This window comes from Trachurus trachurus, assembly GCF_905171665.1.
Source record: "Trachurus trachurus genome assembly, chromosome: 3".
Lineage (NCBI taxonomy): Eukaryota > Metazoa > Chordata > Actinopteri > Carangiformes > Carangidae > Trachurus > Trachurus trachurus.
Window position 1 is genome coordinate 16,478,478 of NC_139893.1, and position 26,707 is coordinate 16,505,184.

Genomic DNA, 26,707 nt, shown 5'->3' on the forward strand with positions numbered 1-26,707 from the left:
CGGAGTGGACATCTATGAGCCGCTTTACACCCAGGTACACATGAATACATACACAGCACAGACACGCTGCCAGGTGCGCAGTCGCAACATGCTTTCTGTGTCTCTCTTCAGAAAGTGGCTATTCCCCCCACAGAACTGGTTCCTCCTGTACTTTTTTGCTTTAGCCTTGAAAAAAAAAATCACTCTAAATCTCTCTCATGCTTTTATTTTGTTTACACCTTCTATTTCTCTTCATACATTCATTTTTTTTTTATAACACAAATCCAGTTCAAACTTCATGGGTTTGACCCGGGAGCTTCGGGGTCATATAAAATGAAGTGGCTGTTCACAAAACCTCTTTCCAAACAGCAGTTGTTCAGAGGCTTTAACCTTGGTTGGTGTGGCAGGTCTGTCAAGCTGTGAATGTCTCTAAATGTCAAAGGGGGCTTCAGTTACACTGATATTTAGCACTAAAAGAGTATGAGCACTCATATCTTTTTTTTTTTTAATACATTTTTCCATCATTTTTTGTTTGCTTCTCAAAAACCACAAGAGCAAAAATGCCAGGCCCTAAACAGTGAGCTTGTCTGTTCTACACCATTATTAGCATGTTTAGCTAAATTTGACATTTGTAATCTACAAGGCCAAGTGTGGAGGTACATTACAAAATGTTGTGGATGCAATTGCATACAGTATGTACTGTACAGTACAGTATGTGTAGTATTTTGGCTCTCTAAAAGGAAAAGGGATGGCTGCTTTGTCCTGCTTTCTTATTTGATATGAAGTTTTTGTTGTGGCAGCAGTTGCCCAGCTTGTTATTTGACAAGGCCACAGTCACCCAACACATAAGTACTCATCCTAAAAGCATTTTTTCTTGTTAGAGAACAAGCATTTGAGGGGTAAACCTACAGTACCCTGCTATCATCCCAAACTGCACATTGGCCATCTGAGTTAAAGTATCTCTAAAATGCACTGTATACTGAAAGAAGGAACACATACAGAGACATGTTTGCACATAGAAAATCAAAATCAAATGTTTAACCATTAGGGCGTGGAATTATTGTTCTTTCTTCTTTGTCGGTATGTGGCGAGTTGAAACTCGTGGCCCCTTCCATTAGTCAGCCAGTTACTTGTTCAGTTAGCTCGCAATAGCCAGAAAGCTAACTAAATAAACAGTCCCCCGGCCTGATCTCCCTGCCTGAGCGCACAATTGTTGCCTTCAAACAACAGCTCTCTCTTTCCTCCACTTATCAAAGCATCAGTCAGCCACAAAGCAGAGCCCCCAGAGTTCAATTAGCCAGCCAGCAGAGCTCTTCCCAGGAAAGTCTAAGACAGCGTTAGCACATCATCCTCTGTGGCAGACAGACAGACCCAAAGCCTCGATCTGAAAAATCATCAGTGGTAGCTATGTGTCTACATGAGAAAAGCAGAAAAAACTACTAGCAGTAGTTTTTTATGAACAGGCCAGGAGTGGATGGATGTACTCAGCTTTTTGTGTTTGCGCTGACAATCAGATGATTTCCATTTTCCTGATGGTCTCATGCAAAATCCATTTGAAATTCATAATTCACATTACTTCATATGTAGATGATAGATGCTTCAGTTGATAATCAGGGCATCATACAAACACAGTGTGTGTGTGAGCGTGTGTGCGTGTCAGTGTGTACGTCTGTGTTCATCTCAGTGTGTCGTTGACCCTGTTTATCACACGGCTCATCAAAAATTGAAGTGACTTTTACACAAGATTACAACCCAGTTTAGGAAAGACTAAAATAAAAAGATTTGAGTTTCTCTCTGATGCAATATTATGAGTTATGTAATGGCAATGCACTACAATCAGATTTATGTTTAGATTGATATGTGTCCCCCATATTAATTACACAAAGGATTATGTGGACAGATATTTTTTTGATAATGTGGTGTTGATAAAGACGTTGTCTTGGTATGTGTGTGTTTTGCCCCCTGCAGGGTGAGACCAAGGTGCTGAAGCTGAAAAACCTAAGACCGAAGGACTTTGCTGATTACACCTGCCAGGTGTCCGTCCGCAATGTGTGTAATATCAATGATGAGTCCGTCACCTTCAGGCTCACAAACGCTACCAGTAAGTTGTTTGAAAAGAAAGGACATGCACATGCCTTCACAACAGCATCAGTTTTTCCTTTCTTTGACCTATGCACTCTCTTTCAATGTCTCTGAGTCTTTCATCTCATCTGACTGTCCTCCGCACACTTGCTGTATCTTTGCTCAGGAATGTCTCTTCCTCTCATTGTTAAAATGTTGCCCATCTTCACTTGTTCAGGAAATAGCATTGTCCTTTCATCCCCTCATTTTCTCACTTCCTTTAATCTCACTCTCCCTCTCTCTTTTCCTCTCTCTCTCTCTTTCGTCTTCTTTTCTTTAATTGGGTTTTTCTTCTGCCCTTTGACTTTCCACTCAAATTTGCGCTCTCGGTCTCTCCATCTCCTCGCCTGCCTCCCAGCGTGTCATACTGTCTATCTGTCTTGTTTTTCTGTTGCTGAGAGCTCATCTCAGGGCTGTCAGCTGTAATTCAGTTGTCACACTTCCTGTTATCTCCAATTCACTCCACACCACTCTGTCCATCTCCACGCCACCGCCCGGCAACTCTGTTACTTACAACAGCGTTGTTGCTGACATCGCTGTCAGATTTGTTATGGTCAGGCACATACACCACAAGGGAAAACCCCTACATGTTCAGTTTTTTTTTTTTTTACTGCTCTTTCCTTCTATTTATTTTCTCTCATTTTCTAAATGCCAACAGGAATTAATGTTTATAAGCCTTGCTAAATAGTTATGTCCTTTATTGGTTTTTACAGTGTTCTTTAGCCCTCCTATCAGTCATCAGATTATTTGAGTTGTCTCAGTGGTTGAAAAGTGGTTGAAAAGTCATAATGGAACATTTTTTCCTACAAATTGAGAGTACTGTTTGTTTTTTCTACATGCTCAAGAACCATTTGAAGATATGAAGGCTGTTTAATGTTTGGTGTTTAAACCCATCTTTCTCACAGTTAAAGGACCAGGATAGATACAAACTAAAATGTGGAAAGAGCAAAGTTGTAATGAGTGCTTAAAGGGACAACGAGGAGTTTCTATTCGGTTATAAAAAAGTCTCACGTTAATGTGGATGAATCTCCGCTTCCCACACTTGTTAATGGGCCCATTTTCGATAAATATATCATTCTGTCTCTATCGTTATTTTGTTATTATTAGTGGTGGCGGAGATGCTGGTCGAGCCGACCAGCGTTTTTTACTTTCGGTTTCGCAACGAGTCATGAGAATAACGCAGCTGAATCGCCATTTATGGTCGGAACTACGATGGTATGTGAACCTCTTTGAACCTCTGACTTTAATTCTTGATGAATGAAAACATGAGTCCGTCTTGCGCCGGTCAAAAGAATTTTACGGTGCGCGCGGAGGCTCATAAATGTAGTGTGAAAACGCTTCGCTTTTCCAAAACTCCTCGTTGTCCCTTTAAACTGAAAGGATGCTGTAGGTTAGAATAACAGTCTTGTGAGGAAAACATTAAATCTCCAAACTGGATGTAAAACTGAAAGATTAATGCTCCCTTAAAGCCATAGCCTGACATTTTGGGTAATACAATTTTTTTGCATTCTTGCCCAGAGTAAGATGAGAAGATCGATGCCACTCTCCTATTGCTCAATTCAATATTAAGATATAGCCAGCATTAGCTTAGAAGAGAAAATCTGTTGAAAACAACTCTGACTGATCAATTTCCAGCCACTATCATTTTGTAATGACATTAATGTTATCTAGTCGCACATTACACAGGAAAGAGACAAGTGTTTTGTTTTGTTTTGTTGTTGTAGCAAAAGTTTATTTTCTGTATTTTTATATTTGTTTGTTTAGTCGTTTGTTTCAAGAGAAGCTTATCAATTGAGCAATAAGGACTCATTTGGATAATAGAAAAAGTTCCCCAGAAAGTGGAGAGGACTTGAGAATATAGAAAACTTGCCAGACTGATGTTGTGTTAAGAGGAGATGAGGCAGAGTTTGGCATCTCTGTGAAAGACTGAGAACGAGAAAAAGGTTGTTGTAGACAGATATGGAAAGAGGAGAAAATGAAACCCTGTGAATAAATCAGATAGAAAATGAAAGATGGACACGGTTTGTTGAAATACTCTGGAAAAAAGAGCGACACTAATGAATCAGTTTCAGGTGAATGTACTGTGGTTCACTGACATGTTAATAATTAGAGCAAACACCACATAGGATTACAGATAGTAAATGGATCATGGTGAAAGAGAAATAAAAAGCGAGACTGAAATGGAACAAAAAAGAAAAAAAGGTCAAATGTCTGTGAATTTTAAGTCCTTGGCTTGTGCAGATAAAAGAGTGATTAAGTCGCTCTAAATTATTGAAGCATATATCATATGCATGGCTTTTGAATGTATACCTTTGTGTGTGTATATATATACAGTATATAAAATATACATGTATATACCCTCACCTTATCCATTAAAGCAACTTGTCTTTTTGTAACTAGGCTACTGTACAGTTGAAAATCAACAGGCAGGGAAGTGAAACAAACAGTCTTAATGCTCCTACTGTGAGATAGGTGTTCCTCACTCTCATTCCCCGGGTCTGCCTCTCATCCCCTTTTGGATTCCCGTGGCTGAGATCAATTGTATCCCCACGGCTTAGTCAACACACGCACACAAAGACATAAATACACAAAGACTCAGATACACAACCCCCACTACAATAAGTGTCTGCCTGGTGCCGGCATAAGGGCAAGGAGACTTACCAGAACAGTCAATCTGTCTGGACCTCACAGCTTCACACAGTGATAGAAAACACATACAGTACTGTACTCCTTAGTGCTCGGTGCTCTCTCTGTGTGTGTGTGTGTGTGTGTGTGTGTGTGTGTGTGTGTGTGTGTGTGTGTGTGTGTGTGTGTGTGTGTGTGTGTGTGTGTTTGTGTGTGTGTGTGTGTACACTCCCTTACCTGCTCCCCAGCGCTCAGATAACTAATGGTATAAGCAGACTGTTGCAGTAGGGTGGAGGGAGATGCAGTTCAGGAAATTCCTATGTATTATTTCATTTGACAGTTTTTCTCTGCACATATTCCTCAAAATAAACCTCATTAACACATTTGTATTTCACACACTGTACTCAACACAATGCACTGCACTCCTAATTTTATAGCTACTGATATTGGAGGGGACCTGTTGCGCTAAATTTCTATTTCTGTTTCTATTCTGGACTCCACCAGAGTAACGTGGCATGATTCACATTCAAAGAGAAGTTCGTACTTAGTTAATATTCAGTTGAGCCTCTGACTGAAACAGGCAATATTAGTTAAAAAGCCTCCCTTTTTCTGAAAGACACCTGAGGTGCAGCGCAGCCAGTGTTAATAAGAAGAGCCACTATTACCAGTATTATCTGAAAGCAAACTCTACAGGTAACTACTAGCAGAACATAAATGATTGGAAAAGGGCCCCTTTTAAAACGCTAACGCACTTTTTAAGCCTGAATCCAATCAGGAATATGACAGTAGAGAGCATGAACATCCAGGGTTAAACTGTCTGTGCACCCATTACCTTCTTATTGTGTGATATAATCATTGCTTTAATCACAATCTATACATTTTTCCATGTATGACCCTATTAATGGTTGTTTGTGTGGGAAATGCACTAAAGTGCCAGTTGAAGTGGAAAACAACTGATGTCAGGGATTACAAAATCCAGTGATGCTAGTCAGCTGTTATTCTTCTGTTGCCAAGTGACTAAATAGTACTTCTGCACTGACAATTTTTTGTATAGAGAGGGAATTTACATTCACACCAGAAAAAAAGCGGTCAGTATGTCAGAGGTCATCCTAAACATTTCAGAGACACCCCATAGTGGCAGCATAAAAACGACAAACTCAAGCCACACAACAAAAATAACAACACATTTCAAATGAGTTGTTATCTCAGAAAATCACCTCTAGTCACAGCTTACCAAAATGAGAATGAAATGACAGGAGTGACAGACAGGGAAATCCAAAAAAGGAGGAAAATTAAAAAGAGATAGAAAACAGATGAAAAGAAAGAGATACAAAGTGGTCAAAGACAGGGCCAGAAATAGACCGATAGACACAGAGATAGAGAGATTGCAAAAAATGAAAGCAAACAGTTGCTGCTTTGTTTTTATCCTCTAAAATATTTATCTAATGAGTGTATTTTGTTATTCCCTCCTGAGCTCCCTTTTGTCCTTGTAGCGTCAGTCACTGGTTAGATTAGATTCATCCAACTAGGTCATGCCATCACCGCTGATTCACCGTGCTGGGACGAGTGAATTGATTGATTTTTATATCATAATCTCAGCCTGGGATTTGAGTACGGGGCTTGTGCCCTCCAGTAACTGCCAACAGCCGCCAAATCCTCTTCCCATGCCGCTCATAAAAAAGAACATGGGGGCAATACTGCAGAGCTTGACATGTTATTTAAAGCGATGGAGTACAGGGGTGGAGAGGGTAATGGAATAAGGCAGAGAGATGCACAGGGATAGAACAAAACATTAGATTGCAGTAGATTAACTTCTGCCACAACTGAATGTGGACTTTATGTTCTGTCACATGTTGTTTTTCTTAAGGGAAAAGGAAAATGTACATGGGTAGATGAAAATGAAAAGTCAATTAACCAATCACTTGTAACGTCACACCTCACACTTTCTTGTCCTCTTCATATTAGCCTTAAGCATGTCAAGGATCTTTCCCCCATCACCCTGAGCAAGAGCCCGAACACCACCAACAAATTACTGAAAAAAGTACAGAAATATAACTTTATCCACAAGTTAAACACATTTTTTCCAATTTGTAGTGAAAGGAATTTTTTTTTCTTTAATGGATTACAGGGAAAAAATGCAAAACTGACTGTCTATGCAGTTCACACTGAAAATAATTGCCAGGTTTAGTTCAATGATTTATAGCTAATATAGATCAGAGATTGTCTAACAGTTTCTCTGAAAGCTCTGGGTGTCAAAGCACATACATTTACTAAATTTGCAAAACGATTTTTCTCCCATATAAATGTATATAAATGTGACAAAAATGCTGAATCACAGCAAAATGAAACAACACTATGAAACAGGCACAAAAAAAACACACACACTATGATTTAAAGCTGCTGACACACGAGCAGACTGGTTTAGCCAGTTCATCCCTAGTATGGCCAAGATGATTCAGTCTTTTATTGATTACTGTAACTCTTACCACAGTATACCTTCACAATAAAATGACAGTTGTACAAGTGCATGATATATATGATTAGATCAATAGGTGGCAGATCCTATTGTGTCGGACTTCCCCCTTGAAAACTTAGGATCAATGGACAATCTGCAATAACCCTTAGTACTGTAAAACCTCCGTGGGAGGATATTGTACTGCGTTTGTGGAGTCAGTTTTATGTAAGGCTGTAATCTATGTCCAAAAGAGAACAGAGGGAATAATAGAGAGCAACTAAAGAAAAGAGAATGACAAGAATAAACACACATGATTACTCTGTAAAATACCAAAAAAATGATTGCAGTTGTTGCTTGTTGTGTCTTACACTACACAACATGTTTCTATGTTACAAATGATTTAGTTATTGACCAGAAAATGCTAGTCTTGTGCTGTACTGTAGGTTTTGTGGCTGGCAACAGTTTCTAATGCACTATCAAGGTATTGGATTAAATATGTTCAATTTATTCTGACCTAAAGATGCTGCCTTAAGCAACAGTCCTTTTCTAAATCATCCCTGGGAAATTAACTTGTCTGGACAACAAAAATCAACAGCAACTATTTTGTTGCTGGATGACCATATTTTAAACTGACACTTTTGTAACCACCAATGTTGCTTTGTGCAATACAAACTTTTATTTCTTCCTACTAAACCCTCCGAAAGCACGTCATGGATGAATTAAGGCTGAAACTTGTAACCCAGCATGATAGCAAGAGAAAGCAAGTTATATTGAGTGAACACAAAGGGAAATAAGATAGCGGTACTAGAGACAGAGACGAGAGTAAATAGACAGACAGATGCTGAAGATACAGATGTGACAAAGTGACAGAGAGAAAAGGAATAGAGGGGGTATGAGTGGAAGAAAGGTGCATTTGTTACCTGGTTGTAAACCGTTGTGCCGCACATAAATCCTTTTACTTTGGGAAGAGGCTGATTCCACCGTTGCCATCACCCACACATCCCCAGGAAATTGAAGCCATAATTCTCAAATCCTCAGTTACTCCCCCCTCCTCTCTTTTGTGTTTTTTTCCCCTCTTCTCAGACTTTCTCCCTCTAAATGGCCCTATTCTCCTCTTGGAGATTAAATGTTTCATTTATTTGTTTTTTTTTATCTCTTGAGCAAGTTACTGATTTTCAGTAGACTGCAGTAAATAATAATATAATGAATAATATAATAAATAAATACAGTACAATAAAAAATATAGTATGTGAGAGTTTGGCGGTATCTAAACCAGGACGATGAGGAGTCCAGAGGGTTGACCTTGAAAAGAAGGACATGTTTATGACACTAAGCCCACAGGTCCTTCTTTTCAGCCAAAATAACCATGTGCTTGACGTCATGCATCCATTCAATTAAGACACAGCTGTTCAGTGCCCTGTGAATTTGACCAACTTTGTACTGTGGGTTGTAATTCTTCTCAAGCATGACAGGTTTTTTTTTTTTTCACGTTTGGTTTTCAGTTAATTTTATCATTGACCAAGTGTCATTTATCCCCCTGGTGCCATCAAATCTTTGTCCTATCCTCTTAATCGCTTTACTTTTGAAATGTGTAGTGTGTCACCTGAAATGTTATAAAAGACACCCCTGTTTATCATGAGGCTTCTGCTTTCATTCACATCTTGGTCCCGGTTGTCGCCTCATGTGTAAGATAATCAAAGCATTCATGACAGGGGGCAGGACAGACCCTGAACAGGTGAATTGCCGGGGTAAAACAAACAGACACATGCTATCATTACCCAGCCTCCAGTCTCCAGTCTACATGTATATATGACACACACACTCAGAGGGAAGCCACAAGCAACATGTAGTCTCTCTTTGATGTACCAGTGTAATTAGTTATGACAACATATAGAGCTAAGCAACAAGATATCCCCTATCTATATACTTCATTCCCCTGTATTTAACAAAGAGGCAAAATTTCCATTGAGGGTCATTTGATACTTAGAAAGCTCTTCAGCCCTACATGGCTTTACTTGGTGCTGTGATACAATTGGAGTGGACAGTGCTATTTATGTGCTGATTGCAGTTGTTATACCAGTGAAATTTCTTGTCAGTTTGAGAGCCATCACTACTGAGATTAGCTTAAGAGATATCCCATTAGCATGTGTGTGTTTTTGCATGGACATTTTTGTCATCCATTTTAGAGAGTGCAAGTGTGTGTGCGCACAGGCTTGCGTGCATTCTTATATTAGTGGAAACACGCATCTGTAAACTAGTTTGTCGAGCCTCTGTGCACCTCTTTCATTATAGCGATTGCAATCTGTTAAAAAAAGAGATTAGATGAGAGGATGTACTGCGTAAAGTCTATTAGATGAATGAATTGCTTCCTGTACTCAGTGAGGTCAGTCTCTCACTGAGGATTTAACTCTCTCAGGTTGATAAAAGCCTGGATTTTCCACCTTCCTGTCCTCGAGAGCCCACATAAAAAAAAGAAACATAGAAAGAAATGTTACGAAGATGTAGACACACATTTTCTACCTATTCCTGCTTATAAAAATATGCAAAGTGTAGTATTGTGTGTTTTTTGATAATGATGCTGAAGTGAAAGTTACAGTTGGATTTAGAAAGTAGGAAGGAAACTGACAGTACAACTTCACACCAGGCACGGAGTCACATAAGCCTCAGGTCTGTATGTCAAGACCTGCACTGACCAAGTTTGTTACTGTTGTTAAAGAAAAAATCACACCAAAATTCACATAAAGCCAATTATTTCCACCTCTAGAGTCAATTGTGAGAAGGGCTGACTTTTCTACAAGTGAATACTTTCTCTTTTAACTGTTTCAAAGTGGTAGTACCGTGATATAAGACAGGGCATGGAAGTGTCCAGTTTGGGCAAGACCCATTTTCTTTTCCAATTCACCATAAAAGTACTGCTAATGGTAGAAAGAGGTGACTGGCACTAGATGACAGATGACACATACTGCTGCAGGTAATTCTTTAGTCAGGTTATTGTAGGTTCATCTGATTCTGACTTTGAGGTTGGATTTGTTTATTTTCTACAAACATCTAAACCTATTAGAGAGTGTACGCCTCTTTCATCTTTCTTCATCCGCTGAATTGGAATAAATTCACATTGGCAAATATAATAGGTGTTTACCACTGTAGCTCCAGCTCTTTATTTTGTATGTGTGTGTCTGTGTGTGTCTGTGTATGTGTGCCCTTCTTTAGTTTTTTGTTTTTGTGCCTAGAGGAGATAAATTCTCCTAACAAAAAGCATATATGAAGAAAATGAATTCATTTACTGAATAACAGGGAGAAAACTGTGTAACAAGTTCAGTTAAAAGCTTCCTTGGCTAAGTTTATTGTTTGCTTTTATTCCATCTCTATAATGACCCCGGCAACATTCTATTTTTATTTTTTGTAATGTGTCATTATGCTTCCATACACTAAACAATACAGAATAGCATAAAAGCTTACATGACTGTTAAAGAAAAAACAAACAAAAGAAAATTACCATATGATGTGACATGACCTCTTAATAAAGAATGCATACTTAATCCAGAAGAGGAAGGTAGGGCACACCCATTTAAGATAGAAATAGAATGACCTGTGTGTTTCTCTCCCTCTCTCTGCTGTTATAACTTGATCAAATAGTTAGAGAAACAGAGTTACATTTGCACATAAGAGCTCAACAGTACAACCACAGGTTAGTAATTCATAACCACTGGGGCATCTCCAGTACAGAAACTGGGACTTTACTGCTTTGCCACAGGGTGTTTTACTGTAGTTGATGAGTGTCTACAAAGATTTTTGTAGACACTCTTGGGATTTAAATAGGTGACATTTTGGTCGCGAGCTCATTTCTCTCAATGTTACCTTCCTGTCACCCCATTAATGCCCACTGGCAAGATATGGAAAAAAAACCTATTACAAGATGTTGCCGGTAGTGCAACTGTGTGATCTGAAGCTTTTTGAATACTTTAAAAAGATCTCAGATTTACATTGACCCAGACAATATAACCATGAGAAACATGTATTTCACCATCATTACACTGCTGGGCAGCTCTGTTTGATGCTCCAAATGAAGCACACTCTAATAGTTACCACACAGGGAGTCTTGATTTACAAAGAGGTTTTTAACAGCACACACAGGAATTATTGTAGTCATGGATCAACCATTTAGTCTACTAAACTCCTGCTGACCACCTGTGGGTAGCATTTTTTACCCTGTAGCATTTTATAGTAGACTTAGTAAAAAAAAAAAAAAAAAAAAGGTTAATCGGGTAGAGAAAAAGATGAATGCATTTTTAGTTTTGCCTTTTTTGTTTTCTTAATAGAACATACGTTTCTACATTTTGCCCTAAATCAGCAGAATTCCAGTTAAACTGACAGATTCAACCAATACATTTGGGTACAAGTCTAAAATTCAGTCTTGGTTTCTCTGGTTTGGGTCTTCACCAACATGTAGCTACTCAAAAACCAGTGCTATGTGGCCACTTTTGACTGTAAAGCGTTTAACTATCAAGACAGTTTTATTTACAGCCTTTATAGTGACTGTGCAGTTGGTACTAACTGTATAAACTCATGTTGAGCCCATGTACTGTAATTAGTGCACTGTCAATGTGGATGTTTTTTTCTCTCCCTCTCTCCAAACATCTTATTAGATTATTAATATCTCATTTTCCTTTTGCCCTTTCCCCTTTGAGTCCTGTCTTTTATTCTGTCCTTCCTCCTCAGTATCGCTTCCACTGCTCTGCCCTATTTGGATTTTTGAAACTGCTGGGTTTTAATCGATCTCTGTCTGGTGACAGGTTTATTTATTTGTCTATTTATTTATTTATCCTCTGCAGTTTTGGGTCATCTTGTACTTTCCCTGTTAGGTCAGTCACAGGAAATGGACGCAGTGACTTGGCGAAGATAGTGACGATATGAGATCAGGGGAACAGGGACATGAATTACCTTTGGTTTACTGATTGCTGTGTGCTGGGAAAAGGATGGAAACTCAAACACCCTCACCCTCTGAATGCACAATGGCCCACTACCACAAACACACACTGAGAAACAAATACAATCATGTTTACACACTACATCATATTTGCAGTCGGAACACTATTATAAATGGCTACTGTGTGCTGTGCTTTGATTGGAGGTCAAGGCTTGGCCTGTGTGTCTTGGGATTTACTCAGTGAAATTGTGATCTTCTATAGACATCTGGAACTGCCTTCCAGTAAATATCTGTGTGGGTTTTATGGGAGTTCATTACTGCTGAAAATACATTCAAACCAGTTCAGTCTTTCTAACTTCTGCCTTGGCCATTAAAACAATGATTGAATTTAATATTAAGTAAATACATTTGCCAGAATGAGCAATGTTTTTTTACTGACCAGGATCCTGACCATGTCCTAAAAATAATTAATGAAACATTTACCCTCATGTTCATTGACTTGACTAGGAAAGTCATTCCATAATAAATCAGTGCACATACATATACACACACTCATATGCACATTAACATCACACTTTCTCCTGTTCTCACTTAAATAATGTCGTCACTCACATGCAAAGACCTGCAACCTCAGTGATAAACCGTTGTTTGCATGATGTGGCAGATGTGACAGGTGCAGAGACAGTTAAAATGATTGCTTTCAGACTTGTTTTAACATATCATATTACCACAGCCGTAGAACAGTTGCAAAGCAAAAAACTATTTGGTTTTGTTGTATAGCGGCAGAAAAATTGATTTGCACTTAAAATCTTCTCTCTTCTCTTTCTCCCTTGTCTGTGTCTACCCTATTTAGCTCCCCCAATGATCCGGCTGTCAGTCAACGACACCGTGGTGGTGGATCCTGGACAGGATGTGGGTTTAACCTGCGAGGTGACTGCAGGTTTTCCCAGGCCCAATGTGACATGGTCACGTTACCCTGGCCAACTCCCCCTCAGTGCCTTAGTTCGAGGGGAAAAGTTGACTTTACGAGCAGTAACACCGGCCGACGGGGGCTTCTACAACTGCTCGGCTGTCAACAATGTGGGCAACCCTGCGCGCAAGAATGTCAATGTGGTTGTCAGGAGTAAGTAACGCATGCATGTGATTGTTCCTAGGGATTAGAAGAGCAAGAGGTGGTGGATTTATTAGTGAACTTTTTCAAATATGATTCCCCTCCCTCCCTTTGGCTCATTTGGGTTAAAATGCTTGGTCCATAATATTAAAGCTACCCTACTGAGCATCTGGAAACATTACTCATTTAGTATTTTTATTTTCTATTATATCAGTCCATGCATACGTCAAAATGTCCTGTCCCAGCTTCACTATGACTATGCATGTGAATGTGTGCAAATATGTATGCGTATGTATACAGTAAACTACTGTATGTGTCTGTGTGGTGCATGACACGCGAGCAGTTGATCCATCATTAGAGAGAGCTGATGTGAATCTTGTCAGAATAGGCGGGTTAAGTATCGCTCTTTTTCTAATTCCCCTGCCGTTAAAACAGAAGCCTTCCACTCTCCCTCCCCTCAGGCTATTTTTAGGCCCTTTAATCATCTTTATTCACTCCAATTAGTTAGACTGGAGTGGAAGCAATTAGCGACAGTCTCTTCTGTTAGTTAACACTGTAGAGAACGTATGCTGGATGGGTTTCTCCTGTTAGCTTAATGGGCCTGAACGCATCGTCACACCAGCACAGGTGGCAAGACAGTGACTGAAACACACACACACACACACACACACACACACACACACACACACACACACACACACACACACACACACACACACACACACACACACACACACACACACACACACACACACACACACACACAGAAGTGTGTTCAGTGAGTGCATAGAGACAGACGTTCGCAGGAAGGCAAATTACACATTCACATTAAGGTGCACCCAGTATTCTCTTCACACTAAGCAGGTAAAGTTGCAGGATTGTGTTAACCATATGGTCATTGCCTCATATCCATGGCTCCACCCAAGCATCTTGTTAACAAGCTCAAGATAAGTTTAAATCAAGCCCTCCTCTCCTCCTCATCGCCTGTCTCTCCCCTTGGTGGGGAACAGAGAGCTGTTTTGTATTCAACATGGAAATCTGTTGGGGAAACGCAGCCTTTGAAACTGAAAATTAAATGTGACAGTGTGAGAGTTACTCTTTGTCCTTGATTTTGTTTCCCCCCTCCTCCTTATCCCTGTGTTATTTTATTCTGTATCTGGCTGCTTTTGTCTCTCCTTCCTTCACAATTGCCTTCTTCCTCTCACTTCCTCTCTCTCTTTCTTCTCCAATTTCCTTCTCCTTTGGTTTCTTTTTGTCATGCTGCCCCCTCCTCTTTCCTCATACACTATGTCACACACTCGTCTACGGTTTTGTATTAGCCATCCCACCCCAACTCCATCAGACTTTTTCATTTTTTTAGTCTCCCTTACTCACACATTACACAACCACTTCCTTGTATTTTGTCCTAAAAAGTATGCTCAGCTGGGCTCAAAGTATTCATTAATATTTGCGACCAACTATATTGGATTGTGTAAAGCAGAATATTAAAATAAAAGTAAAATTAAAGTCAAAAAGAATATTAAACACATACAATTACAAGAATATTAAATACATACAAACATCTACAGATGTGAAAAAGGTACAGCAAAAGACACAAGAGAGTTGGTTTTGCATATGCATATAGATGTATGGCAAACACATGTATTTGTGCCATTTAGTCTTAGTAATGACTTTGCTGTATAAAAGTAGCACCCTCTTGTGGAACCTGCTATATGCGAGTTTGTGAATGAGGATGAATTTGTGAATTTGATTTAGGAGCCAGTACCATTAAAATGTGAAGAATTGGTATGTGTGAACTGAGAAATGTTAATATTTATATATATTTAGCTCCACCAAACCATCCATTTCTGTATCACAAATTTAACCCTTTCTTTTCTCTTCTTCATCCCTCTGTTGCCAAACACAGCAATGAGTAACCTGACCTTCCAAATTACACCAGACTCCAACAAGGACAGCGAGACCATCCAAATGGGTCGGGATCTCAAGCTGTCGTGCCACGTCGATGCCACCCCACAGGACAAGGTCAACTACACCTGGTACAAGAATGGTGCACCTGTCTTCAATTCGGATAGCCTGATCCTGCTGCGCAGCGACCCTGATATGGCGCCTGGCACAAGCAGCTTGGAGATCGTGGACATGAAGTTCAGAGACTTGGCTACCTACAGCTGTGTGGCGAACTTCCCAGGCAGCAGAGTCCCAGAGCTTCGTGTGGACGTCAACATTTCTCAGAACAGTGGTGGGATTTTACTGCTCTTTTTTTATTTCATATTTCTCATTTCCATCAAGTTATGGCGAAATAGCTAATTCAAACTGTGAAAAGAAATGACGAAATACTTGAGTGGATACATTTTCCAGTATCCTAATTACAATTATGAACAAATCAAGATGATCCAATGAACTGTAAATCAATGTAAATCATGTGTTTAGCCAGTGATGAGCATAAAGTAAATGTGGTGGCTCTGATTATACGTTAGTAGGATGTTTCAGATTGTACACTGAGAATTCATGATCCAAGCTGACTTTTTCTTCCACACTCAGTTTATAAGTTCTTTTTTATCCAATGTCACCTAAAGGAGTTCTTTACAGTAAACAAATAAACAGTAAACAATAAGACTCAGGAATGAAATCAACCCACTACATAACAGCACATACTTCTGCTTGTGATTCCTCTAATGCCTCACTTCAAAATGCTTTGCAGTTTGTTTGGTGTCATGATTGACTGTACATTCTGCATTAGAAAACTATGTACTGTACTGTGCAAAGGGGCATGCAAATGTTCTCTGGACCTGAGAGAGATAATGCACTGCAGCTCAAGAAAATGCATGTAGGTAGACTAAGCACAAGCAAATAAAGTGAACATCTTTTCTTAATTAGACAGATGAAGTGTTCAGGAGACCAAAAAACTGATGAACCAGCGCCCAACACTTGTTGCTCTCCTGGCCACTGCACAAAGGTTAGATGGACAGATAAATTTAGGAACAGCTTCGGTAAATACCTTGTGCCCTTGTTACACAGAGAATCATAGTTGCTTAATATTAATGCTTAATACTGAGCAGTAATCTTTAATGTCTCCATGTTGCATTGAGTCTGGTGAGACCGTCCTTGTAAATGTCATTTTATTTTATGCATTTTTATTATCCGTCCGTCTCTGGTATCCAATTTCTCTGTTTAAACAATTAGTAATTTTGAAGTCATGTCCACCTCCGGACTTGTTATATAACAAGTCAGGAGGTGGACCATTTAGAGCAGTGATAGTCAAACCACGTTTCTTTAGAAAGTATTATACTAAAATTATATTATTCTTTTAAAGACCTTAAGTAGTACAAATTACAATGCATGAGACTTCCTATAGATTCCTATAGTAAAAATCACATATGAAGGTTATTTTCTTTTCTTGCAGCAGTTTTTGTCTTTGCAAAGATAATTCATATTTTTCAAATGCATTATTTACAGTATATTTCTTTCTACCTACTAGGAGTAATTGACTAAAACTTTTCTTACTATTTTTTTCCGTATCCCGTCCAGTCTCTCCTCCAGTGCTGTCAGTCCCGCCAGGAGCACAAGTAGTAAGTGTGCGAGAGGGAGGCAACGCTGAGCTGGTGTGCTTGGTGGTGGATGGTAAACCACGTCCACCTATACTGTGGTCAAGGACGGAGAAGGACCTGCTAATGCCATCAGGAAAGACTGTAATGGAGACTCCTGATGGCCGCCTGAGGCTGAGGAATGTCAGCAGGGACATGATGGGGTTGTATCGGTGCCAGACTGCTCCATACAACGGGCTTAACATCAAACGCAGAGAGGCACAGGTCCAACTCAATGTGCAGTGTAAGTGTGGATCTGATTATTTTCACCCGGGATGTCAGTACTGTATACAACAACTAGTCCTCTATCCACCTTTTTCCGAACGTCAAAAACGTAAGCCGGTTTTGCTCTTCCGGTGGAATTTTATGTTTACGTTTCCATGGTTTTGGTAGTCGCGTTAAATGCATGGATTTTTTTATTTTTTTTCAATGAAAATCTGTAAAACGCATGGATCATCACACCAGCTTTTAACAATGGATATCACACAAATTGACATCTGTGTTAAAAGCCAGCGATCCATGCGTTTACTATGACAACGACTGAAAACCATGAAAACGTAAACATACAATTCTACCAAAACCGGCAAAACCGGCTTCCGGTTTTGACCGTATATGACGTTCGGAAACTTGTGGATAATGGTTTGTATGAGCAGATTTTCTCTTTGTTGCTATGGTAATATGAGAGACCCATCAAGTCACTACACTTACTACTCCCCACCCCGAGTAGTGACTAAATCTTGACACTTTGCTCAGAATTATCAACCATAAAGACAGCTTAGGTATTGTATGGTAATTTAAGGAATGTACAAAAAGGAGATATAAGGACACACTTCACTTCTGTGGCTTAAAGGTTGATTTTTTAAAAGCCGACCCTTTCCCCTTTGTGAGCGCTCCAGTGGGGCCTGTCTGCCATTGTAAAACTCCCTGAGGATGAATTTTGATAGAGGAATAGGATCTGTCTGGCTAAGGTAACACACGATTTCAGGGGTTTTGTGTACTTACCTGGACAGCTACCTTCATGTGGTGCCATGAAACTGAACAAGCTCGGAAAACATTATGTGACCTGTCACCTTAGATAATCACACTATAACCCCCTCATTATTATTTAATCAAATCAGAAGAAAGAAAAAACCTTGTCACCTGAAGCAGCATGTACTGTAGATGCTGGCTGGTTGCTGGGCACTTGATTATTCCTCACATTTTATAGCAAGATCCCATTACTTTTACAAAATCATCAGTTCATGGATATCAGGAGGTTATAAATGCATATTACACCAAAAAATACTGGCACAGATCTGTTAACATTTCTACCTTCATTGGCTGTTCTCAGTGATTATTAGTAAACCAGACAGACAAAGCTAACTCTACAGTCACATGGAATACACTGCTGTAATTTCTCATGTTAGTGCCCCTGTTTTCATGCTGTAACACATTAAAACCACTGGGTTTTAAAATCAAACATACTGTAATAACCTACAAAAATGAACTTTCCAAATGTGAGCACACCAAAGTTCCGTTATTGATGTTTGTTCCCAGAGCTTTCATCAGTTCTGAACTGTATTTGGCTCTATCTGCTTTGCATCCATGGGTTTTTATGACTTAGGCATTAAAAACAAATAAAAACGAAATCAGATCTGTTGTGAGTGTAGTCATAAACACAGTGTTTACCAAAAACTTCAATCATCCATTAGCCTGAAATGTTAGATGAGTCACTAATGTACTATTTAGGCTAAAGCATGCCCCCATACACAGCAGTGTATCACTGCACTGGTAAGTGTTTGATTCAAATCAGTAATTTCATGTTAACAGGAATCCAGTATTCAATTCAGCCCTTTTAACACACTCCCATTGTGCCCTGTGTACAAGGTCAAGTTAAAAAAGTCTCATATTTATCAGGGCAATGTAGAAATGTAGTGGCTAAAGAAGAAAATACAATCACTACATTTTTTGAGGTACCACAGTTGTAGCTGCATTTATTTATTTATATTCCAATTAAGCAAAAGTGCATGAGGGATTGTTTATCTCTGTAGATGGAGCAATTATGGGTATATATCCCAGAGAGGAAAAAGCCACTAAATGTTTTTTATTGAATTTTAGAAAAAAAGTTGATGAAGTGTTTTTGCCTCTTGTGCTTAAAAGCTGGAACTAGTAAGCATTTGCCTGAGAATATTTGGCCCATTAGGACCAATTTTCCACTGTGACATGGTTGATAAATACATGCCAAAATCAGCCTACTCTCGTCTCCTCCGTCCTCCTCTGTCCTCCTCTCCCCTGCTCAGGAAGGATTTACCGAGCTTGCCAATGCGGACAGGGTGGGAAGGGCAACACTATGTGAGCTCTGCTGTCCACACTGGCCAGCCCTGATTAATGGCCCAGGTGGCCACCCAACTCTGGACAGAGAGAGAAACAGTGAGCCGAGACAAATACACAAGCAGGACTGAGAGCAAGAGAGAGGGAGAGAACCGAGGTTAAGAGAGAGGTTGATACAGGAAAGCAGGGTTTGGGGATAATAGGAAGATGGAGGAGGGCATGGTGAGGATGTGTGTGATTTAGAAAAAGGAGAAACAGGTTGGTAGATAGGGAGACGCCATAAAGTATGATATATTTCTGAGTATTTACAGTCAACAAAGGTGAGAGAAAACAGATCACTTTTCTTTTCTCCTCTCACTGGCATTCTTTATGACCAATTTTACTCCATTTGTTTATTTATTGGGTTTGTTTTGCCTCCTTCCATTTAGCACCGCTGATCGATGTGAAGGAAGGATGTCATCATTTTTTATGGCAGCTATAATTAAGTGGCTACGCAGACTCTTGCCACTCTTTCCTCTCCTGCTTCCTCTTTTCGCTTTGTGTCCTTTTCGTTACTTGCCCACTTTCCCTCCTGGAGGGGTGGCTGTTCTTCCTCATTGCCATTCTCATCATCATCAATCAGCTAACTGCTGGCCATGAGAGAGGACCTCTCTCTGTCTTGTCATTCCCTTTCTGCATCCTGCATTCTCTCATTCTCTCCCCACTTCCCATACTCAATCATCGACTTCTCTCACTTTCACACCACACTTCCCCTATCATTCGTCTTCCTCATTGTCTGCTTCTTTAAGAGGGCTTTCTCTCTTCCTTCATCCTACCTTGCACCCCCCACCCCCATACACACACACCCTCACACATACACCCTTCCTCTCTTGGTCTCATGTAAATTGATTTTCTCTTTGTGTACTGTAAATGTTTGGCTTGGTCAGTGTTGCATTCCCGGATGGAATCCATTTTGCATTCAATAAGACAGATAGCAATGGCGTGTTTACATGGATTATGGTCTCCTGACTATGAAACATTGCAGCACAGTGCTGTTTGTCCCAAATAAGGAGCAAATAGATGCAAAAACAATGCTCTGGAGATTTGAAAAGTTGTGTTAGAAATTGAAGTAACCCAATGGCTTGAAAAAGTGAAACCTTCTGCCGAGAGAAGTACATAATTGTTAAAATGAATACTTATGGTCGGGTAAGGGAGTGTAATAACTTGTCCACTAAAGTCTACTGGGGATGGGATGATTTATAAACTGCTCACAAACCAGCTCACAACACACCTCCTCTCTCCTCTCCTCCCTAGCCACCACCACTGTGCAGTTTGTCTGTTATTCTTTACCCTTGCCACCTGTGTCCAAAGTCAGATAGCCATCAGTATGCGTATGTGCGTCTGTAAGCATGAGCAGGGTTTGTGACCATACACTAATCAGTCCATATGATTACAGTAGGACCTTTGACTGCTGATCAATCACTCAACTTTACCACATGGTGCTGCTGTGAGTGCAGGGAGTACCTACGTACTATACAGTGCCTCCAAGAGGTCAGAGGCATAACAATGACTGGACACCCAGCTGCAAATAATAGTTGGTCACACAAGCAAGAAAATAGGAAAAAGTTTTGCAGGCTCAGATTACTGACAAAAAAACAAATCAAGAACATAGAAGCTGAGAAGTTAAATGGTATGGTTGTTTCCAGTCTCTTTAGCATGCAGGTGCTTACTCATGTTCCTGTGACTGGAGTACAAGCACAGAATGGTAAACTGATCCAAATAAAGAATTGGTTTGGCTGTGTATACCCGAGTCTGTAGTAAAATATAAGATTAAAAGCTTGACTCACAGAGGTGATGCATTTATTTTTGTAAGAGCTTCAGGATTCAAAAGAAGCTTCACTTATAACTATATATGTAAACTGTGAATGCCATATGCTGTTGTGGTTGGCTCCCCAAAGCTAAAATGACAAAAAAAAACTATTTCCCATTAGAAAAATACAAAAACTCTGGCTATAAACCAATCAAACTTTATATATATATATAGATAGATAGCACAGTGCATTACTATGAAGTGCAAAAAAACAAGCTGATAATAAGACTATACAGTATATTGTAAAGAGTACAGTAAGACAATCTCTCTGTTCCAGTATTCTCCCCTGCTCATGTTATCTCTGTGGCTCTGTTTCCTTGTCTTCCCTTATTGAAGCTCATGTGGTCTGTCCTATCTGTCTGCATTACAGGCATAACATAGATTAGAATATAATTACACATCTGTGTCTGATATACTTGATTCATAAGGGACTTGAGTCATGCTGCCTCACCTCTGGGGGCTTTAACACCAGTTCTCATCACCGTTAGTACAGCAATACCACCATTAGCATCTTGTCTATTATCTACATGATTAGCCAGGGGTGAACTATAGCTGACTGGTGATTTGTGGCAGAGTAATTTGGCTGTGTTGCGTCTTGGCTGAACCCAGGGCAACAGCAGCTAGTCAGTCATTAACCTCAGAAACACACATGGCTGCTGACAGGTTAATTACCGCTGGTTAGGATAGGTTAGCAGCAGGGGTGTGTTTGTGCCTCGTTGAAATGCCTGATCCCTTGGGCGATAACAGTTGCTCTGTGTCTGAGGATTTGTCAGAAACCAATGTTTTCTAATGATACAAGGAAATTTACTCTGCAGTGGAAAAAAATGACAAGGCAGACATGGATGATGGTGATGTACATACATGACTGCGCTCCATTTTGCATTGTTCACATCTTTAAGCTTAAAATTCCCCATGACTTATCTGCTTTAGTTTATCTCCATCTTTCCCTTTGTCATGGAAATAGATTTAAAAATTGTAAAAAATGTACGCACATCACTTGCTTTGGGTGCTGGACTAAGTGGGAAAAATCAAAAGGAAAGAACAAGCCCGCACTCTCATTATGCTCCAAAAATCTTTACTGATAAGACAACTTTTCGAGCGTGTCAGCCCTTTATCAGGTCATTTACCTCCCTCTTTCTTCTTACAAACATTAGGTTAAAATCGAATCCGTCTATCACATCAGGTGAATAAATTATCATCTACGGAAGATAATTAATAGGAAACAACAGTCACAACAGTCTGTTTATGTCCCCTCCTCGTCTTGGACGTTTAACATGTTCAATTCCTTGGTACGTGAGGGATGCCACACTATGTTTTGCCTGCAGAAAATGCATAGCTACAGTACTGGACTTTTAGGGGATTTAACACAAATTCTCTAATATCTTGTGTTCTGTTGTCCCTGCAGATCCTCCTATATTGGACCCAGTCTTCCAGGACATGCGTTCCAGGAACAATCAGATGGTGACTCTGAGATGTACGGTCATACGGTCCAACCCGCCACGTCTGACAGACATCCGATGGTTTCGGAACGGCGAATTCATTCGCATGCCGATGCCGGACTTTAAGGAGACACCAGAACTAAAGTTCAAGCTGGATCCTACCAACAGTGGCTCTTATGAGTGCCGAGTCAGCAACACTGCAGGAACATCAACATGCACCTTTAACGTCTCTGGTGAGTGAAATTTTGTCTGTCTGTCTGTCTGTCTGTCTTTGTTTTATTCATTTTTCTCCTTTTGTCCCCTCATACCACAGCACAACCCTACAATGCTGAGTTTTACTTTGACACACCCAACCCAGTGCGAATCCTGAAAGGAAACAACTACTCCTACAATCTGCAGTGGACACAGAAAGATCCTGAGGCCACAGACCGCATCGTAGGCTACTGGATTAATATTCGAAAGGTAAAATATTCCTCCTAAGCATGTGCACAGACCTACACATATTGGCATGCATACATACACACACACACACACACACACACACACTAACAGTGAACATGTCCATGTTGGACAAACAGGGAGTCACTCATGAGTCTGACATTGATCAGTCCAGCTTAAAGCAAACATTAGTCACCTGCCTTTGTTTAAAAGTTTAGATTCATCATGACTGAAGAGGTGCTCAACGTGCGTAGACAAGAACACACATACAAGTCCATTTAAGTAAACATGGGGCTTTATGAGCTTAGCTAGTGTCAGGCGTGTGTTGTCAATCAATGGAAACCTGCACTGAATTAAAAATACCACAGCCTCTTCTCTTCTTTTCTCTTCCTCAGGACCTGCCTTTTCAGTTTTCCCTCATTTTCACCTCTCAATATTTAAGTTCGAAGGCATGAACATCTTTTAATACCCATGTTACCTCACTGTCAACATTGTGTTTGCTCCTGCTTTTGCAAACATAATATGACAAGACCAGGCCTCCGATGCCAAGGTCTTTTCATTGTCTCCAGAATTAAATCGAGAGACAGTAAAGACAAAAATATGGTATTTTCATGTTTTAACTTGTCCTAAAATTACTGACTTTGCATTGATGTGACTTCATTTTCACAACTCTGTGAGGGTGTTAAATTAGTCACAAACTTGATTTTAGAATAAGCAGGTACTGGAATAACCTCTTAAACCTCAACTCTGATTTTCCCCAGACTGAAAAATGAAAATGCTGAGGAGATATTATATATTTATTTTCAATGTAGTTTGTGTGTGCTACTGTATACACCATGCATGCTTTTTGTATGAGATACCCACACACAGCAGCTCCATTACAAATGATGATCAACATCATTACAACTTTCCTAATCTTATAAATTTCACCCCTCTAAGACTGGATAGTTGACCCCAGCCAAACCCTTCCTGACTGTTTCAGAGCCCATCTTCATGTTTTTGTTTCAAACAGCTATTCACAATATACGGGTCATGAGTAAGAAGACAGGAAGGAAGGATAACAGTGAATTATACACAACTGGCTGGGGGTTTGTGTGTCCGTGTGTCTGTGTGAGAGAGAGAGAGAGAGAGAGAGAGAGAGAGAGAGTGAAAAAGAGGGAATGCAAGGTCTGCCAGCTTGCTTTTGTGCGGATGAATAGCTAATTCCCCTCCTACTTTAGGACTTGGCTGCTTACCTTATTAAGTAAGACTCTTCAGGGAGATGCAAAATGAACACTGGCCTTCCTAAGATGCACATTAGGTTGCATGCTAAGGCTCTCTGAAAACTCTCACTCTACCTCTCCCTTGTTCCGTACCCTTTGTCTAAAGTCTTTCTGCTGGTATCCTGATTTCACTCCCAGTATTTCTTTCCCTGTCTCTTCCCATTCCATCCTCTTTCTTCCTCATCTCTCAGTCTGCTCTAGCTTCCACTTCTCTCTCTCGCACCTCCTCCCTGCTCTGAGGTACTCTGTACTGTTAGAGACTTAATGGCATTTAATGTTGAGTGAGCCGTGGCCACTGAAATAGCACTGATAAATAGTTGCTGTGAATTGTTATGCTGACAGTCTTAAAATAATGAGTTGCATTAAGTGGCAGGTTAGGGCATCTTAAATGTTGTTAAACTTTAATTTAATTTCAAGGTTTTTACCTCCATGTCTTTATGTGCGCATTAGAGAGGGACCAGAAAGAGTCAGGGGAAAAAAAAGAAAGAAAGCAGAGGGTGAGAGCGAGCAAAGAAGTGAATGTGCGAAAGAGAGAAATAAGATGCAAATTAAAGAAAAACAGCAAATCTCAGTGGTCCTCTCGACTATTAAATAGAGTACGAGAACATTCAAATGTAATACCATCTCAATTTCACAACCCATCTATTTCTGCAACACTTTCTCCAGCTCATCCTCTTAACACCTTGACACTCTATCTTTTTAGCACATTCAAAATGATGTGAGGGTCTCAAGGGAGACATGCAGACACAGAGGGGGATACAAGAGGACTCAGATCAGTTCATGTAGAGCAGTGCTCTTTGCTGCGGGTCTGAGCACATGTTTCTAACTTTTGCTCAAGCATGGTTTAATGTTTGCTTTTTTTCCCTGTGTAAGTGGGTGTGGGTGTTATAGTATTCTACGTATGACTGCTACTGTATATAGGAATGCATTCTTATTAACATGCATGTATAACAGATGACCATTTCTGTGTGTGTGTGTTAGGCAACATGGTGTGCTCCGTGACTCATTGCAAGGCTGTGAAGTCCCTGTTTACACTTATTAATTTAGTTTTCGCTCTCCCTGCAGGGGGTTTCGCTGAGTAGGAGTTAACAGAGTTGACAGGCCCTCCTTGCTCCAACAAACTGTCCTTACACACCTTCTCCTCACCGCACAAGCTCCACCCCAACATTTTTCTAATTGAGTACTTTGATTTGCGAGAGATAATTAAAATGTGATAATTTTTCCTTTTTGCACGTTACAGACTTACGAAGCCGTTTGTGGTTAATGTCAGACACTTTCCTTAATTTAAGGAAGCTCAAGTTGTCTGTCATCACTGGTACTTTATTTATTAATGCAGTGCTTCTTTCTCATGCATATGCATCTAAGGGAAGATCAGGAGATATGTCATTCCTGATTCCTTTTTACTCAGTTTAGGAGAGTCATTTTCTGTCCTGCAGATTTGTTCACATCTATTAATGTTAGTTGAAATTAAGGGAAGAGGAAATTAAATAACCTGTTTTATTTTTTTTTTGTAGAAATTTTAACAAACCTAAATGACCATATAAGGTGTTTGTCTCTATGCTCTTACATGATCAATAGAAGAATCTCCTGACAAAATGACCCTACAGTGGCAGGTGTGGACCTCTGTCACAAAAAACAACTTGGTGAGGTTTAGGGAAAGGCTAAAATAATGTAACTTCTACAGTAAAGTTAGAGAATTTTTGTTGTTGTCCAAAAATAATCATGCAGTCAAGGTAGTGAAACAGTCATGGACAAACGCAAAAATGATAATTTCAAAGTTGAAACAAACATTGTTTGTCCATCAGACCCCTCCACCCTCCTCCTGACATGGAGTTTGTTGCTCTTTATGCAGTTTCCTCCTTTGTTCCTTCATAATTACTACAGCTGCTAGAGGTCACCCAACAATAAAACATAACTATGGGTTTTGATAAGCTGCTTTCAAAGCTTAACACTGCCTTTTTTTCCTGGAGGACAGAATTTACATACCTTTGTGTTTTGTTTGATCCCAAACATTTGTATTTTTTACCCTAATGGTACCCTCCCTGTATCATTTTTTTGCTCTTCACACCTTCATCCTCCCATCTTGTTGTCTTTCCACCTCATCTCTGTATCGACCAGTCTTCTCCCTGCAGCTGTGAAGTTATATGTTGTGTATCACTCAAGTTGTGTGGCTGGCAACCAACCTGCTTTTTTTATCAGTACTACACCTAGGTTCTCTCTGCACGGAGACACAGTCACGCAAACACGCCCATGCAAACACACATCCCCATTATCATATATATGAGAAATTAAAACTATTCATGATAAATTAGAGTTGTACATTAAATCAAATATATGAATAATTTATGCACATATCCAGCCACACTATGCATATACTCATATATTCACACACAAGGCCTCGAAGAGAAGCATTGACACTGATACACACACATACTACGCACATGCACAGATGATGACTTGTTAATGTACACACAGCTGACATCATTGGACGGCTGGGTCAGTCGTCAAAGAGATCCATTAATAGAGGATAATAGAAAAATTAACCTCACTCTTCTTATTGTTTGAAGAAGGCCATCTCTTTTCATGCCGTCAATTCGAATTTCTCTCTCA

General features: G+C 39.9%; 1 protein-coding gene across 1 annotated transcript in view; it reads left to right on the forward strand.

Annotated features, from left to right (window-relative positions):
• mdga1 (MAM domain containing glycosylphosphatidylinositol anchor 1) overlaps positions 1-26,707 on the forward strand; it is a gene marked incomplete at both ends in the record, with an annotated part of 167,527 nt that overhangs the window by 111,849 nt on the left and 28,971 nt on the right. The window contains 7 exons of the mRNA XM_084001722.1: positions 1-34; positions 1,948-2,080; positions 12,961-13,230; positions 15,125-15,454; positions 16,744-17,043; positions 22,364-22,630; positions 22,711-22,859. The exon at positions 1-34 is cut by the window's left edge and continues 163 nt beyond it. Coding sequence (XP_083857848.1) covers positions 1-34; positions 1,948-2,080; positions 12,961-13,230; positions 15,125-15,454; positions 16,744-17,043; positions 22,364-22,630; positions 22,711-22,859 — 1,483 coding nt within the window. The remainder of the gene's footprint in view (positions 35-1,947; positions 2,081-12,960; positions 13,231-15,124; positions 15,455-16,743; positions 17,044-22,363; positions 22,631-22,710; positions 22,860-26,707) is intronic.